General features: G+C 50.4%; 1 protein-coding gene across 3 annotated transcripts in view; it reads right to left on the bottom strand.

Annotated features, from left to right (window-relative positions):
• ASTN2 (astrotactin 2) overlaps nucleotides 1–13,578 on the bottom strand; it is a 351,114-nt gene that overhangs the window by 177,870 nt on the left and 159,666 nt on the right. For all 3 annotated transcript variants that reach the window (XM_030507189.1, XM_030507188.1, XM_030507190.1), the window contains 3 exons: nucleotides 11,973–12,057; nucleotides 11,634–11,708; nucleotides 10,663–10,800 (listed from right to left, as the gene is read on the bottom strand). In XM_030507189.1, the coding sequence (XP_030363049.1) occupies nucleotides 10,663–10,800; nucleotides 11,634–11,708; nucleotides 11,973–12,057 (298 nt within the window). The remainder of the gene's footprint in view (nucleotides 1–10,662; nucleotides 10,801–11,633; nucleotides 11,709–11,972; nucleotides 12,058–13,578) is intronic.

The raw sequence follows: 13,578 nt of genomic DNA, 5'->3' as shown, positions 1-13,578 counted from the left end.
ATAAATGGAAGCCCGTTGGTATTGATTTTGTCACTGGGACAAGGCAGAAATCCCTCCTTCTTGGGTGGCTACAGGGAAGGCAAGAGGGGCTCTGCACTGGGGGGTGGGCACAGAGAGCTTTGCGATGGCCTGAGCCAAGGAGGGTTTGAAGCTGGTTGAAGCTCTTGGGTGTGCCAATAGGGGGTGTCAGCTCCTGTCAGACACGCTGGTCCCTGTCCCCAATCTCTGTGTCTACCTGCTGGCCCTGAAGTGTATCAGATTCGCCCCTTATCTTTCTGTGATAAGAGAATTTGGTTGTTGGGTTTAAGGAAAGAGAAACACCTGATCTGTCTGGATTTCAACTGATAACTCGATACAGTGATGCAGGGAAATTATTAGCAAAGTGACCATAGATAAGGATTGACATGAAACTACCAGGTGGCTTAGACACTGTACAAAAGCAGCCTTTGAGTTGCTCTGGAAGATGCAACAGGGAACTCCCAGTAACATTTCCCAAGCCCTTTGGGGACTGATCCTATTTGATATTTGCACTAGTGCTTCTGTTGGAGGATGGAGGAGCCTGCCACTGTCAGAGTCATAGGACATGAATACTCTTTTTACCCAGGGTCCCACTGCCTAGCTCAGAGAGCAAGTTATGTGGGGCCGTGCCCAGTGCAATCCCCAATGCCAAAGCCATCTCCCTGCTAACAGTGTCTTGACAAGCCAGAGGCAATCCCCTTTAGCAAGACCTGATTTTATAACAGGGCAACCAAGAAAGCAAGAGGTAGTGGCCACCCAGGAAGCGTCTGGGTCCCAGCTAATGCCTTCTCCCCTGGGCAGCAGGAAGCTGCACCATCAAGTGAGAGGTTGCCTGCACATACATGCCATTAAAAGATAACACGCATATTGATGCTTCAGACCCCAAACACAGGGATGAGCACACACAGAAACTGTTCAATCTGAGCCATGGGAACTGTTCGAGTGGCAAAGCCCCTCTGCACAAGCACCTCCCTCTCTGCCTTCCCCAGTCACATCTGCAAGAACAAGGAGCCCTTTCAGAGCAGCCGCACTGCCACCACTGCAGGCAGTGACACCGACACACAGGGCAGACAGGGGCACGCTGATGGTCCTGCTGGCATGTGGGCAGGAGGGACCGCAGCAGCTCCTGGCAGCGCTGAAGCTGCAGCAGAGGACGTGGGACTGACTTAGCCAGGACCCTGTGGCAACTCTGTGTGCCAACACAGGTCAGACTGTCAAAGCACAGCTGAGAGGCCAGAGCTTTGGGACTTCACTCCAGGTACCTGCTGCAGCTACTCCCATTGGGAGTAAAAGGAGGGCTGAGATCAAGAGCCTCGTGGTGGGTTAACTCCACAGAGGGTTTCAGGGCATTCCCCTGTGGAAGGAGTGCAGAATAGCTGCTCTACAGTGTTCCTGTAGGTAGATGAGCCCTAGCACACATCAGGGACCTATTCCACCTATAGATCATCTCTGGTATGGGTAAGCAGCATATTTAGCCCTCGAACTCTACACATCAAGGAGCCCTTTGTTAAACCATCCACAACTTTATCATTAACCCTTTATAATCTACTCAGCTATGGCCCCAACCTGGGGAACAGCACTTCAGAGCCAACATCTCCAGCTCTGGCCTGTCTGTGTTTGATAAGTACTGATTAAAATAAACCAACTAAAAAGGGAATGTGGACTGAACTGAACTGAATAAAGAGACTTCTCACCACAAAAGCTCAGTGCATATTTACACAGTATCCTGCCTTAACTCTCAGCTTCTTCATTTATGTCATTTTAAGGCCACTGAAGCAGTAGGGAAGTACTACACGGTGTTTAATTGTGTGCTGCTGGGTTCAGCACGGCTCCCGATGAGCTGCTGCTGGGAGAGAGCCCAGCAGGGATGGATGTGGCAAGGCAGTGACAAGGGACATCCAACACAGAGCCACCAGCCATGGGGATGAGCTGAGCCTGCCATAGCCTGAGCCGGTTTTGCCTTAAATACAAGGCAAAACAACACTGAGCAACGTGGCTATGTGGTACCTGGGAGAAACTGGTGTGCAGCACCCAGCCCTCCTGTTTGCAGGAGATGTGAGCATGTTCTCACCCAAAACCCTGTGCCAGCAGACCTGGACATGCCCTAGTGCAACTGGGGGCTCTTCATCCCCTACATGCCTCCCCTCCAACCAATACCAGTCACTTGCATTTCCTCCTGTGGAGGTGAAACATGTGCTATATGAATTATATATGGGCTGTGTGGTCCATAAACACTCTCATCCCCATCCTTCCTTCCCTGGAGAAGAGATGCTGTGTGGTGACCTCAGAGCAGTTTTTCAATGTCTGAAGGGGGCTACAAGGATGCTGGAGAGGGACTCTTCATTAGGGACTGTAGCGATATGACAAGGGGTGATGGATTAAAACTGAAAGAGAGAAAGTTCAGGTTAGATCTGAGGCAGAAGTTCTTCCCTGTGAGGGTGCTGAGGCGCTGGCACAGGGTGCCCAGAGAAGCTGTGGCTGCCCCATCCCTGGCAGTGTTCAAGGCCAGGCTGGACACAGGGGCTTGGAGCAACCTGCTCTAGTGGAAGGTGTCCCTGCTCATGGCAGGGAGTTGGAACTGGATGAGCTTCAGGTCCTTTCCAACCCAAACCATTCTATGATTCTGTGATTCCTTGCCTCCACTCGAGGCAGCACCAGCACTGCTCAGCCCTACTGGAGCCTGCAGCACAGTGTGGCAGCAGGTCCTTAACTGCACCCATCTGCGTTATGATAAAAGGCACTTGGTTGCAGCCAATAGCACCTCATTATATCAAAACCACCGCAGGAAACGTCTAGAGCTGAATTGATTACGGCACAGTAATTCTTCAGGCTGTGAAAGCAGGGCAATTCCCAAGATGGGATTATTTTTTTGCAAGGCTTCACCTAATTTTCTTGATTTTGCTCTTTTTTCCCCCCTCCTGCTCGCTCCCCAGCCCTGCTTCCAAAACTCTCTTTGATTTAGTCCTTCAAAACAATGTTCTGCTTAACACACTGCAGTACAGCGCTCAGGAAAGCATCACCACCCACTGGACCTCTGGGCTCTAAACAGGGAAAAGTGGAGAAAGCTTTTGCTTTTCGCTCTGTAACAGAAGCCCTATGTGGGGAGACCAGAAAAAGACCTCACAGGTACTTTTAAACATCTAAAGCAGAAAAGAAGCTGAGTAAGCAACAAATAAACAGACGAAAAGGGGCAACGATATAAAACCTGGGCAGAACAGAGACACAGGGCAGATGATTTGACCACAGTCCAGTCTGCCTGCAAAGCACAGGAAGGTTTTATGAGCCAACAGGCAACACCACACAGGGAACACCATCCCCTGCCCTCTAAACCATGCACGGAGCTTTTCAGTGCTTCTAACATAATTTTAAGCTGTTTTTTCTCCTTTGGTTGTCAGAGGGGCAGGGAGAGCCTGCAGAGCATCCCTCCTGCATCTGGAAACTGCAGGGAATGGGAAGGACCAGCGCAGCATGAGCAAAGTTACTCTGAGCTGCCTGGAAAGTGCTGCACCAATGTCTCTCTTGTCTGTCTCAAGGCCACTGGGAGGAATGGAGGGCATTTTGTCCTAATAAATCACCCCGAGAGCTGAGGTGACATCCCGGAGTGGAGCAAATCCCCCCGGGAGCAGCAGCCGTGGCAGTGGGGCACTGTACCGGCTCCATTGGAGAGGATGGAAACATCACCCCGGTCCCCGCTGCTCAGGAGCAGGAGCTGAAACTAATGAACTTCATTTGTCTTTGGAGAGCACAGCAGCCTTGGCTTGTGGGTTCAGCAACCGCAGTGCTTGTATGGTCACTGCCTGCAGCAGGCAACTGCCTGCCCTGCATGAAAGGTGAATGGGAGCTTTGCCCCTTGGTTTTGACTGGTTGTGTCTGGTTGGCACTGAGCTGCCTTCCCTTGTCCCTCCATGGGGAGAACAACGTTCATCTGCAGCCACTCATCATCCCTCTCTTCCCTTCAGCAATCCCAAAATCCCCATAAACATAAACTTCTTCCCCAAGAGTCCTTTCCAAGCCTGCAAGGAAGTGTCTTCTTGCAGCACCCTTAAAGCAAATGGACAAAGCTCCCCTGTTCATGTCCACCTGCATTCCCATCTGGGTGAAGTGATCCAGTGGTAGGTACAGGAGATCAAAACAACAAAGGAGAAGCAGACCCAGTCCATGCCGAGCAAGTTTTAGGCAACTGAAATCTCACCAGAACTGGTTGGTGGATGGTGCCAGCTCTTTCCACTAAGCTGCATTAAGAAATAGCTGAAGAAACGTATTAACCTGGGACCGTATCCCCACAGTTGCTTAGCTAAGCTGAAGAGAAGGAGGGGGAGGAGAGCAGAGATTCCCTGTTCCAAGCCTGGCACAGGTCCCCACCACCCCAGCACCACGCTGCCACCCCTGCCTGGGCCAGGGGATGAATCTGGTCCCTCTCCTGCCTGCAAAACTTCTAGTCCCCTTCACAGGCAGAAAATACACAGGCAAAGGTAATAAAACTCAAATAGTGGGGGAAAAAACCATAATTCAGGAAAAACAGTAGAGACAGGCTGTATGAACAGAGGGGCCACGGGGCTGCACTTTGAACAGGCAGCTACAAAGCACACTCCAGCCAATATTTAACAGAAAGCAAAGACAGGGACAGGAAAACAAATAACACCATCAAACAAGGATGGGAGAGCTCCTTTCATTGAAGAAACCAAGGTTTGATTTTGCTGCCTTGCATCAGCCTTTCAGCTAAGCACATACAGCAGCACAGTGGTTTAAACTCCCCCTTCAAACCCTCTGTGCTCACTGCTTGTCTCAGCGCTCGCAGGATCCTGCTCCAGCGGCTGGATGGACGGATGGACACACAGCTACAGCAGCACATCTGGCACCAGGGGCAGCCACAGGGACCAGTGATGGGAGATCCCAGATACATTAAAGGGAATCTGGGGGTGAGACAGCATCTGTGTGTTTGGTGGGTGTTGGGGGTTTGTGTAATTGTCTCAATAAATACATAAACAAAATCTGTTCACTCGTTGGGTTGTTTTTCCCTCCTGGGCTCTGCAGCACCGTGATGAGAAAAGCAGCAATTGCTCAGCTGCCAAACTTGTGGCTGTTGCTGGATCTAACAGCCAGCTCCAAATTCACATCCAGTGCATCCTTAAGTGGTTTGATCATTCCCTGGGCAGTTCTACGGCCCAGCATCAAGGCCTCAAAAACGCAGTGGGTTCAGAGCACAGGGAGAGTGAAATTCAGCACTACCATAGCAGAAGTTATTAACCATCCCTGAAGAGGGAGGACTGAAATGTCCCTTGGATCCTGGGCATGAAAAATCACCCACGGCTGGTGATGGACCAGGAAGAGACAAGGTGACGGCAGTGAGGCCCCTGCACCCTCCCAGAGGTGCTGGGTGATCTGCATTTCAATTCTGACCTACCTTAGATACTCTGTGGGTGATTTCAGCTCAAGGTTTTCTTTCCACCCCTATTTCCCCATCGCACCACTCACATAATTCCTCTCAGTTTACTGCTCACACCCTTCAGTGGCTGCAGCAAGATTCTGTCTCCATTTAGTCACCCCACAGCCAAGTGAGATGTACCTGGCTCTCCTCACCCACTCTCATAAATCAAAGTGGGATGCAGGGAGCAGGAAAAATCCCAATAAGCAGCCAGGATGATGCTAAGTTGACAGATGCAGAGCAGGGGCTGGTGGCTGCCTCTGTGTAAAGCATCTGTCCTTACCCTCCAGAGGATAAGGCCAAAGGCTGCGTTTATTCCAGTGTAAGCACTGCAAGCTGCTTCTCCACTGCTTTTTGCTAGATGATGGCATGTTAGGGTGCTAAGAGGCCCAGGCCGGAGTGGTAGGGACGTTATCCATGGGGATGACAGTGTCTGGGTGACGTCCACAATAATGAATTACTCAGAAATGAGTAAGTTGTGCCTGGTGATGCAACAATCAATTTGCTTCATCTTTGAAGCCATCCATTCATCACAGACTGCCGCCGCTCACAGGCACTTTACTGGCACCAACACAGCAAGTGCAGGCAGCTCGCTGGGTACCCACTGAGGAACAGCCCAAGAAAGGGGCTTCCTCCTGTCTGAGGGTCCCTCCAGCATTGAGCACCTGAAAATCACAGCCTGGTCTAGTGCAAGAGGGCACGAAAAAGAAGAGGGGGAAAAGAAGACCAAGTTCCCATGGCATCTCCTGCACTGAATGTCAAGAAGAGCGGGCAATGTGTGTCCCCACCAGCACGGTGCTCAGGGGGACCAGCCCAGCACACCTCCTGAGCCTCAGCAATGCTCACCTGCAGCAGATAAGGTGCAGGGGAGATGAGCTGTGCTACTGCTGCTGCTGCAGTGTGGCCATGGCAAAGCTGCTTCCCCTCCCCTGGCCCAGATTCCCTTTGCGTTTCTCATCCACTTCACTTTTCACCGTCCTCCACTTCCACGGACCCTCACACTGCCGTGCTCACCACCCACTTGTAAAACCATGAGCGCCCAAATCACTGCAAAACAACACTGTAAACCCCTATAAAACATGGCATGGCAGGACTGAGCCAGGGGAAGCCACAGGCAAGGAGCAAAATCCCACCTCCCGTAGTCAAAATGAGACAGGATGCATATAGACACGGGTGGGATGCATCCTCAACATGAGACAGGATGCATACAGACACAGAGCCGGGGAGCAGAGTGCTCTGCCACCGAGAGAACTGGAAATAAAATAACAAACAAATATAAAACCCCATAAAAAAATCCAGTCAATTGTACTTTGGCAAAGAATTCCGAGAGCAAAGGGGCTCACTTGGGAGCAAAACGAAGATGAATCGACAGTGAGTTCAAGAGAATTCATTCTGCCGCTGAGCACTTCTCTCTCCATCAGGACATCTCAAAGGCTTGTCAAGCAAAGGCAAGGCTTTTATTTGTTTCTATGGTTGCCATAACGATAGAGCTATATGTCATGTCAGGCAGCAGCTGAGGCTCGTGCCTCTGATTTATAGCTGCTCACCAGGAATTAGCAACTTCTTCTGCAGAGAGGGTGGCACCGTGAACCAGGACCACAGGCGTTTGCTAGAGCCACTCTCTGCTCCCCAGGTTCTCTCTCCTCTCAGCCCCCAGCAGCCAGCCCCACCTCAAGGGATGCTTCTCTTATTCCTTAGAGGGATGCTTCTATTACCCCCCGCAGGGATGTTTTCACTATCCCCTGCAGAGATGTTTCTATTATCCCCCTGCAGGGATGCTTTTACTATCCCCCGTAGGGATGCTTGGTGCTGGCAGTGGTGGGACCCAGGGGTGCAGGGACCCTACCTATGAGCTGAACAGCGTAAACTGCCACAATTATAGTGATTCTTAGTCCCACAGGACAAGTGCTACCTCCAAAAGTGCCAAAGAGAGATGGCAGAGAGTCCAGGGAAGGCCAGTGGGAAGGATTAAACACCTAGCAGCAATTTGTTCAAAAAATACATGGATTACTGTGTTTACCATCAGATTATGGGAGAAATACAGATAAAAGAGAAGGATGGGAGCAATAAGGAATGGGAAACAAAGAGGGATCTTGAAAACAATCAAGAAAAGCTAGGAATCGGAGGTATTTCTTGTCCTGGCAGGGGATGTGTAGCTGGGACAGGCTGCCCAGCCTGAGACCTGGCCTCCAGCCCAAACCAAGAGGCTCCCCAGCATGGGGAGAGCCCTGCGGCACTGCTGGCCAACATCAGATGAACAAAGACATCACCACTAGTGTAGCTGCCATGATCCCAGATGTGTGACTGATGTGATCATCGTGTGGAGGATCAGAGTCTTGGGTCGAGAAGGGGATGCTCTCTATGGTTACTGATCAATTATACATATAAGTTTCATTGACTCTAAGCACTCTCATGCTTAATTTATGAAGCACAGCCCTAAAACCTCCATGACCAAGTTCTGAATGCAAAGTCCCATCCAACTCAAGCCCCAGCACATGCAAGAGCATCCCTAATGGGATGTTTGCAGTAGACTTTTGGCTCCTGTCTGTAGGAAGTTTCTCTAATGCCTTGGCTGCAGCAGCAGGAGGAGGCTTGGGCCCTTTGTTCCCATCCACCACAGCACTGGTACAGCTCATTGCACTGCTCAGCGGTGAAACACACAGAAAACAGCATCGTGGAGAACAGCATCCCTCCAGGGAAGCAGCAGGAAGTCAGCACTTCTCCAGAGAGCTGCTGAAAGGCAGAGCCCCACCTGCCCCTTCCACAGCATCAAGCACCTTCATAAAAACACAAGGCAACGTCTGAACCTTTAACCCTCCGAGTTGTAAAGACTTCATCACTTGTTTTCTCCAAACCAGGCTTTCTGCAATTTCCCTCCATTAAACTCATCAAGACAAGTGACCCCAGTGCCAAGAGGTGTCAGACTAATGAAAGGTCTGGAGGAATGCAGCACGCTTGTTATTAGAGACACAGAAGAAATACAGGATTGAGCTGCCATCACATCACCACAGGACAGCAAACAGGGCACTTGAGGTGCTGAAATGCGGCCGTGTCGAAGCTGGTGTAAGCAGCCGAAGGTCTGCCACTTGGCATGGGGATGTATTAGAGCTCAAGTGTTGCAGAAGCTGCCAGCATGGAAGGAAAGACAGCAGGACAGCCCTGGGGAGAGGTCCCGACATGCAGAGGGTTGGCTGCGTTTGAATGCCTACATAGCAGACAGCATGCGTTCACCTCTGATGGGAGGTCTGACATTATGGAGTCATCATCTGGACATCTAAACCACCAAAACTTCTATATTAATAGTCCCTTGAGAAGCTACCAAGAGTTGTCTCAGTCTAGAGGGGACAAAGTGAAGAGGCTGCAAGATAAACAGCTCTAAAAGTACCTTTCTCATTGTGTGAAAGCACCATGGACACAAGCCAACACGATGTTTATGAGCATCAAACACAGCAACGTCCCTGCTCACCGCCCGCAGTGGACCTGCACTCATCCCAGAGTGCACAGTACCCCAAGCTTACAGCCCAATTCCTGCTTGAGAAGTATTTTAATTTCTAATGCAGAAATAATAGATTGCTTTTCAGTTTTCACTGTATCTGCAAACCCTTCCATAATTCAACATCAAATATTTAGTATTACGTTTATTAAGGTTTTAATAATTCAGCATCTCCTGTATGTAAGATACAAGAGCCATGAACTCGCCTCCCTTATTCTACCTGGGTCACTCCAATATCTATACCTGGAATTCTCAGCTCAGATTCCATTTATGAGGGGAGCAGGCAACAGCCATCGTGCCAGAAACTCCCCTCCTCTGCCTGGCATTCATCCATCCCAATCGAGACACAAGGATCACTGCTAGAACACAATCGCCATGCTGGAGCAGAAAGCAAGCTTCCCAGCCTCTGCTTTTGCTACTTTAAATGAAGATGTAAGGAGGCAAGAAAGAAATAATGTTCTCCTGCCATTCTGGCTTGGAAAATGTTAACATAAAGCAAGGGGACCCATCGCCTTCTCAAATGGAAAGCGATAGTTTTCCACAGACAAGAAAAACAACACTCCGAAGAGAGCCAAACTGTGATAGATACGCACCATCAGTCTCTTTCTGCAGCACTAATTGGCCACAAAAATACCCTTGGAAGTGAGGACCTTTTGGATGCCAGCCTTGGCTCTGCCATAGCTTTTGTAAGCACTTGCTCCAACCATAGCCCTGCCAAGATGATGGGACAGAATGGAAACCCACCATCCCATCGCTCTGGGAAAAGACAGAAGGGGCTGGGGGACTTAAGGATCCTGCTAGTGCCCAGGGAGATGATTAATAACACAGACACGGATTTGCAGTTCTGGAAATTGTGTATGGAGTCAAAGGGAGAAGGCAGCGAGAAGGAAAAGAGGGATGGAGGGATCACAGATTCTCCGTGGCACTCCACAGTCACATCCTCAATTTAATGAGAGAAAGGGAAATACACCTAAATATCTTAGGAATTGAATCCTTGTAGTTTAGAGTTAAACCCTTGTAAAGCAGACAGAGGAGGACAATACCACCAGCACAGTCCTCCAGGGCAGAGCGTGCTGCTCCTTTCCAAATGGGCCACAAACACAACTGTTTTGCCTGGCTCCTTTTCCAAGGGATCCCCCTTTTCCCAGCCTCCTTTCACCAGGGCAATTCTCCTTCTGCAATGTCCTCTTAGGTCCTACTTCCAAACCAGACGGTCAAGCCCAATGCATATAGTTAAAATACAAGCCAGCCAAAATGGGGGAGACAGAGAAGGGAAAAACCCCTCTGACTGTATAACAATTGGATGAACAACATGACTTTTCACCAGGCTCTGACCTTGGCTCTTCACAAGCACCACAAGAGACTACCAAGGGTTGGGTAGATGTGATATACGTGTGAGTTTCTGAAAGATGACAGCATCTCCATACTGGTAAATGCATCAATTTAAGCTATCCAATCTGACATTAGATTTAAGTCACTTCAAAACCGTCTTGCCATGGATTCATACCAGTGTACCTGACTGGATTGGCAGACTTCAGGGCTATACACACAGACCTAACCTAGACCCATCAGGACCAAAAGAGCCTGGAGAGCTATCACATCACATTTCTTATTGGAACAAAATTAATCAGACTTATCATCATGGAAATTGCTGCAACCTCAATAACAATTTAAAGAGCAGTGTAGTCACTCAAGTGTGAGGAAATGGAGGAAATCTGCTTCCTACCTGACATCTGCTGGATCTTCCGTCACCAGAACATCCGTCTTGCAGCTGGCGAGAGGATTGATGGAAAGCTCCACAGGGGGCACCACAAAGCTCTTACTGACAGGCAGCCACAGGCCTTGACCCAAACTGTAGGTGGACCTGGAATAAGGACAATTGTGTCATATAGGAACAGAATGTCCACAGCAAATGGTGGCCACTCTTCTGCACCTGACTTGGAATTAGAGAAGTGGTGGCACCATGGTGTTAGTCAGTTGGTCTTGTCCTGAAAGACAAACGAGACAGGCTGAGAGAGCTGGGCTTGTTCAGCCTGGAGAAGAGAAGGTGCCAGGGACATCTTAAAGCAGCTTCTAGTGCCTAAAGGGGCTACAAGAAACCTGGAGAGGGCCTTTGGACAAAGGCCTGTAGGGACAGGACAAGAGGGAATGGCCGTAAGCTGAAAAAGGGGAGAAGCTCTTCCCTGTGAGGGTGCTGAGGCGCTGGCACAGGGTGCCCAGAGAAGCTGTGGCTGCCCCATCCCTGGCAGTGTTCAAGGCCAGGTTGGACACAGGGGCTTGGAGCAACCTGCTCTAGTAGAAGGTGTCCCTGCCTGTGGCAGGGGGTTGGAACTGGAGGGACTTTAAGGTCCCTTCCAACACAAACCATTCTGTGATTCTATGATTCTGTGAATAGCTAGAGACATGACAGGGAGAACATGGGGATGGTCAAGCTCTTCATTTCAGTACAAAGGGACTTCCTGTGCACGCTGTCTTCACTGTTGCTGAGCTGTGTCTGGCTATGGGGATGAAAGGGAAACCCTTCTCTGTCTGCAGAATATGGACACATCTTTCATGTCTACCAAGGGCAAACACCACCTGTGTCCCCCAGCTAGCACAACAAGACAGAGCCAGGAGTGATCATGAGGCAGCACTGCTGGGATGTCCTCACTGGCTCTCTGCTCCCGAATGTCCAAGCTGAACTCCCTTTTGACTCACCTGAGTATCTTCTCTGGCGCCTGCTCCCCTGTGACCAGGTCATATCCCCGCTCAAGTGTCGTGTATGGCCATGGCCTGGGAGGCAGAGAAAGAAAGATTGGTTGTGGCATGTCCCTCAGCAGGAAAAGCAGCACAGCCCAGTCATGGAGTCATGGAATCAACCAGGTTGCAAAAGACCTTCAAGATCATCAGGTCCAACTGTTCCCCAGCACTGCCAAGGCCACCACTAAAGCATGTCACCACGGGTCTTTGGTGCCAGTGATGGTGGGGGGGAGAACTGGGCTCCTTACCAATACGGGAGCCAGGACAGAGCGAACACACCATCGTATCTCCACTCACCCTTCGCTGTGTCCCCAGTCACTGCGCACACACAAGTGGCGATGGACGGGGTCCGGGGCATAACCTTCATGGCAGCTGCACTCTCCTACAAGAGAAGAGGGGAAGATGAGACCTCTCTGCCCCAGAGGTAAGTCAGCAACCTGCCCATGTCTGCTTGTTCACAGCCATTCCTGGTCACTGCCATGGATCTGGAGCACTTTGGACTCTTCTGAAACCTCCAGGAGATGCGGAAAGAAGATGAGACGTGGAAAGCTGCAAGAAACCTGTAGCTCTTCTGGAGGAAGGATGCATCCAACCCATCCTGGCCACATCCCCTTCCCACCTCAGCTCCTGCCACCTCGTACCAGGATGACACAGCAGAGTCTCCTGAAGCCCAGACTCCCACAGGAGGATGCAGAACTCCCCAACCTCCATCCTCCGTGGGCAGCACCCGCAGCATGACCCCATCCTGCAGCTAAGGGGCTCTCAACCCCACTCCCCACTGCTGAGTACTGGCTCGCCCTGTTACACCCTATTGACAACAAGAGAAGACATCTCCCGCGCCAGAAACCCCATCGTGCTTGGCCCAAATTGATTCCATGTTCCGTAGAAATACATAACCCGGAGCAAGAAACAGCAAAATCAAAAGATTAATTGGATTCGCACATGGAGTTTCTGTTACAAGCTGCTGCTGGTGTTTTTTCCCCCCTCCCCTCCTCTCCCCATCGTGTCTGATGGTGCAGCAGGCTGAGCTGTAAACACCAGCAGCAGTGATGGGGACCTGGGGAGGATGAGGGGGCTACCCCCGTCATAGTGGTAATGCACACTGGCAGGTACCTGTGTGTTCATCAGGATCCTAAGCAAGTTCTTAAAATGCCTCGCAGGGATTACAGTAAAGAGCTTTACTGTCAGGAGGGAGCAAGACAGGGGTTCAACTGCTGAGATTTTTAAGGAAGAGATGCCTGGAAATGGGGAGGCAGCAAAAGAAGAAAAGAAGCGGGGAGTGGGGGAAGAGACAGCTAATGATGTGCTAAAATGCAACAGCACCTTCATGAAATATTCACTGCCTTAAACACGTCTAATATTAAAGATTAAATGTCCTGGGATTTGTCCCAGCGACTTCGAAGCACTGATTTATGATCTGTCAAAAGCTGCTAACCTCATGATTCATAATGGGAGCGGCAGGAACATTGCTTCTCTGAAGGAAAGGAGTTGGGAGAGGGATGGTGGCACTCGCCCTTTTCTGGCTCAGCAGTGCCGGGGGGCTGGGGCAGCCTCGCTGCAGGAAAACACGGGTTCTAATGGCTCCATCAGTGGCTTTAAAAACAGAAAAGTTATTTTTTCCTTGGGTGCTTACCACGCAAGTTTCCCCAGCCCTGCTGTGGATCATTAATTCCTGGTGCTCATTGCATAACAAATATGTGCTCTGCAAACGAGAGACGTCTCAAAGTGCTTGCGAAGCAGAGCCAGAGTCTTGGGGCACTGGCTTGTGCTCAACTGCTGCCACAGAGATTAGAGCAAGGAGGGGAAAAACACTACAGGGGTTGGCATCAAATGGCCTGATTGCCCCCTCCTCATTGCTAACAGGAGGTGCTGGTGGTGAACCCCATTTCCGTGGTGCAGGAGG

The sequence above is a fragment of the Strigops habroptila genome, chromosome 15 (assembly GCF_004027225.2).
Source record: "Strigops habroptila isolate Jane chromosome 15, bStrHab1.2.pri, whole genome shotgun sequence".
In the NCBI taxonomy this organism is placed as follows: Eukaryota; Metazoa; Chordata; class Aves; order Psittaciformes; family Psittacidae; genus Strigops; species Strigops habroptila.
This window is presented reverse-complemented; position numbering and strand designations above follow the sequence as displayed.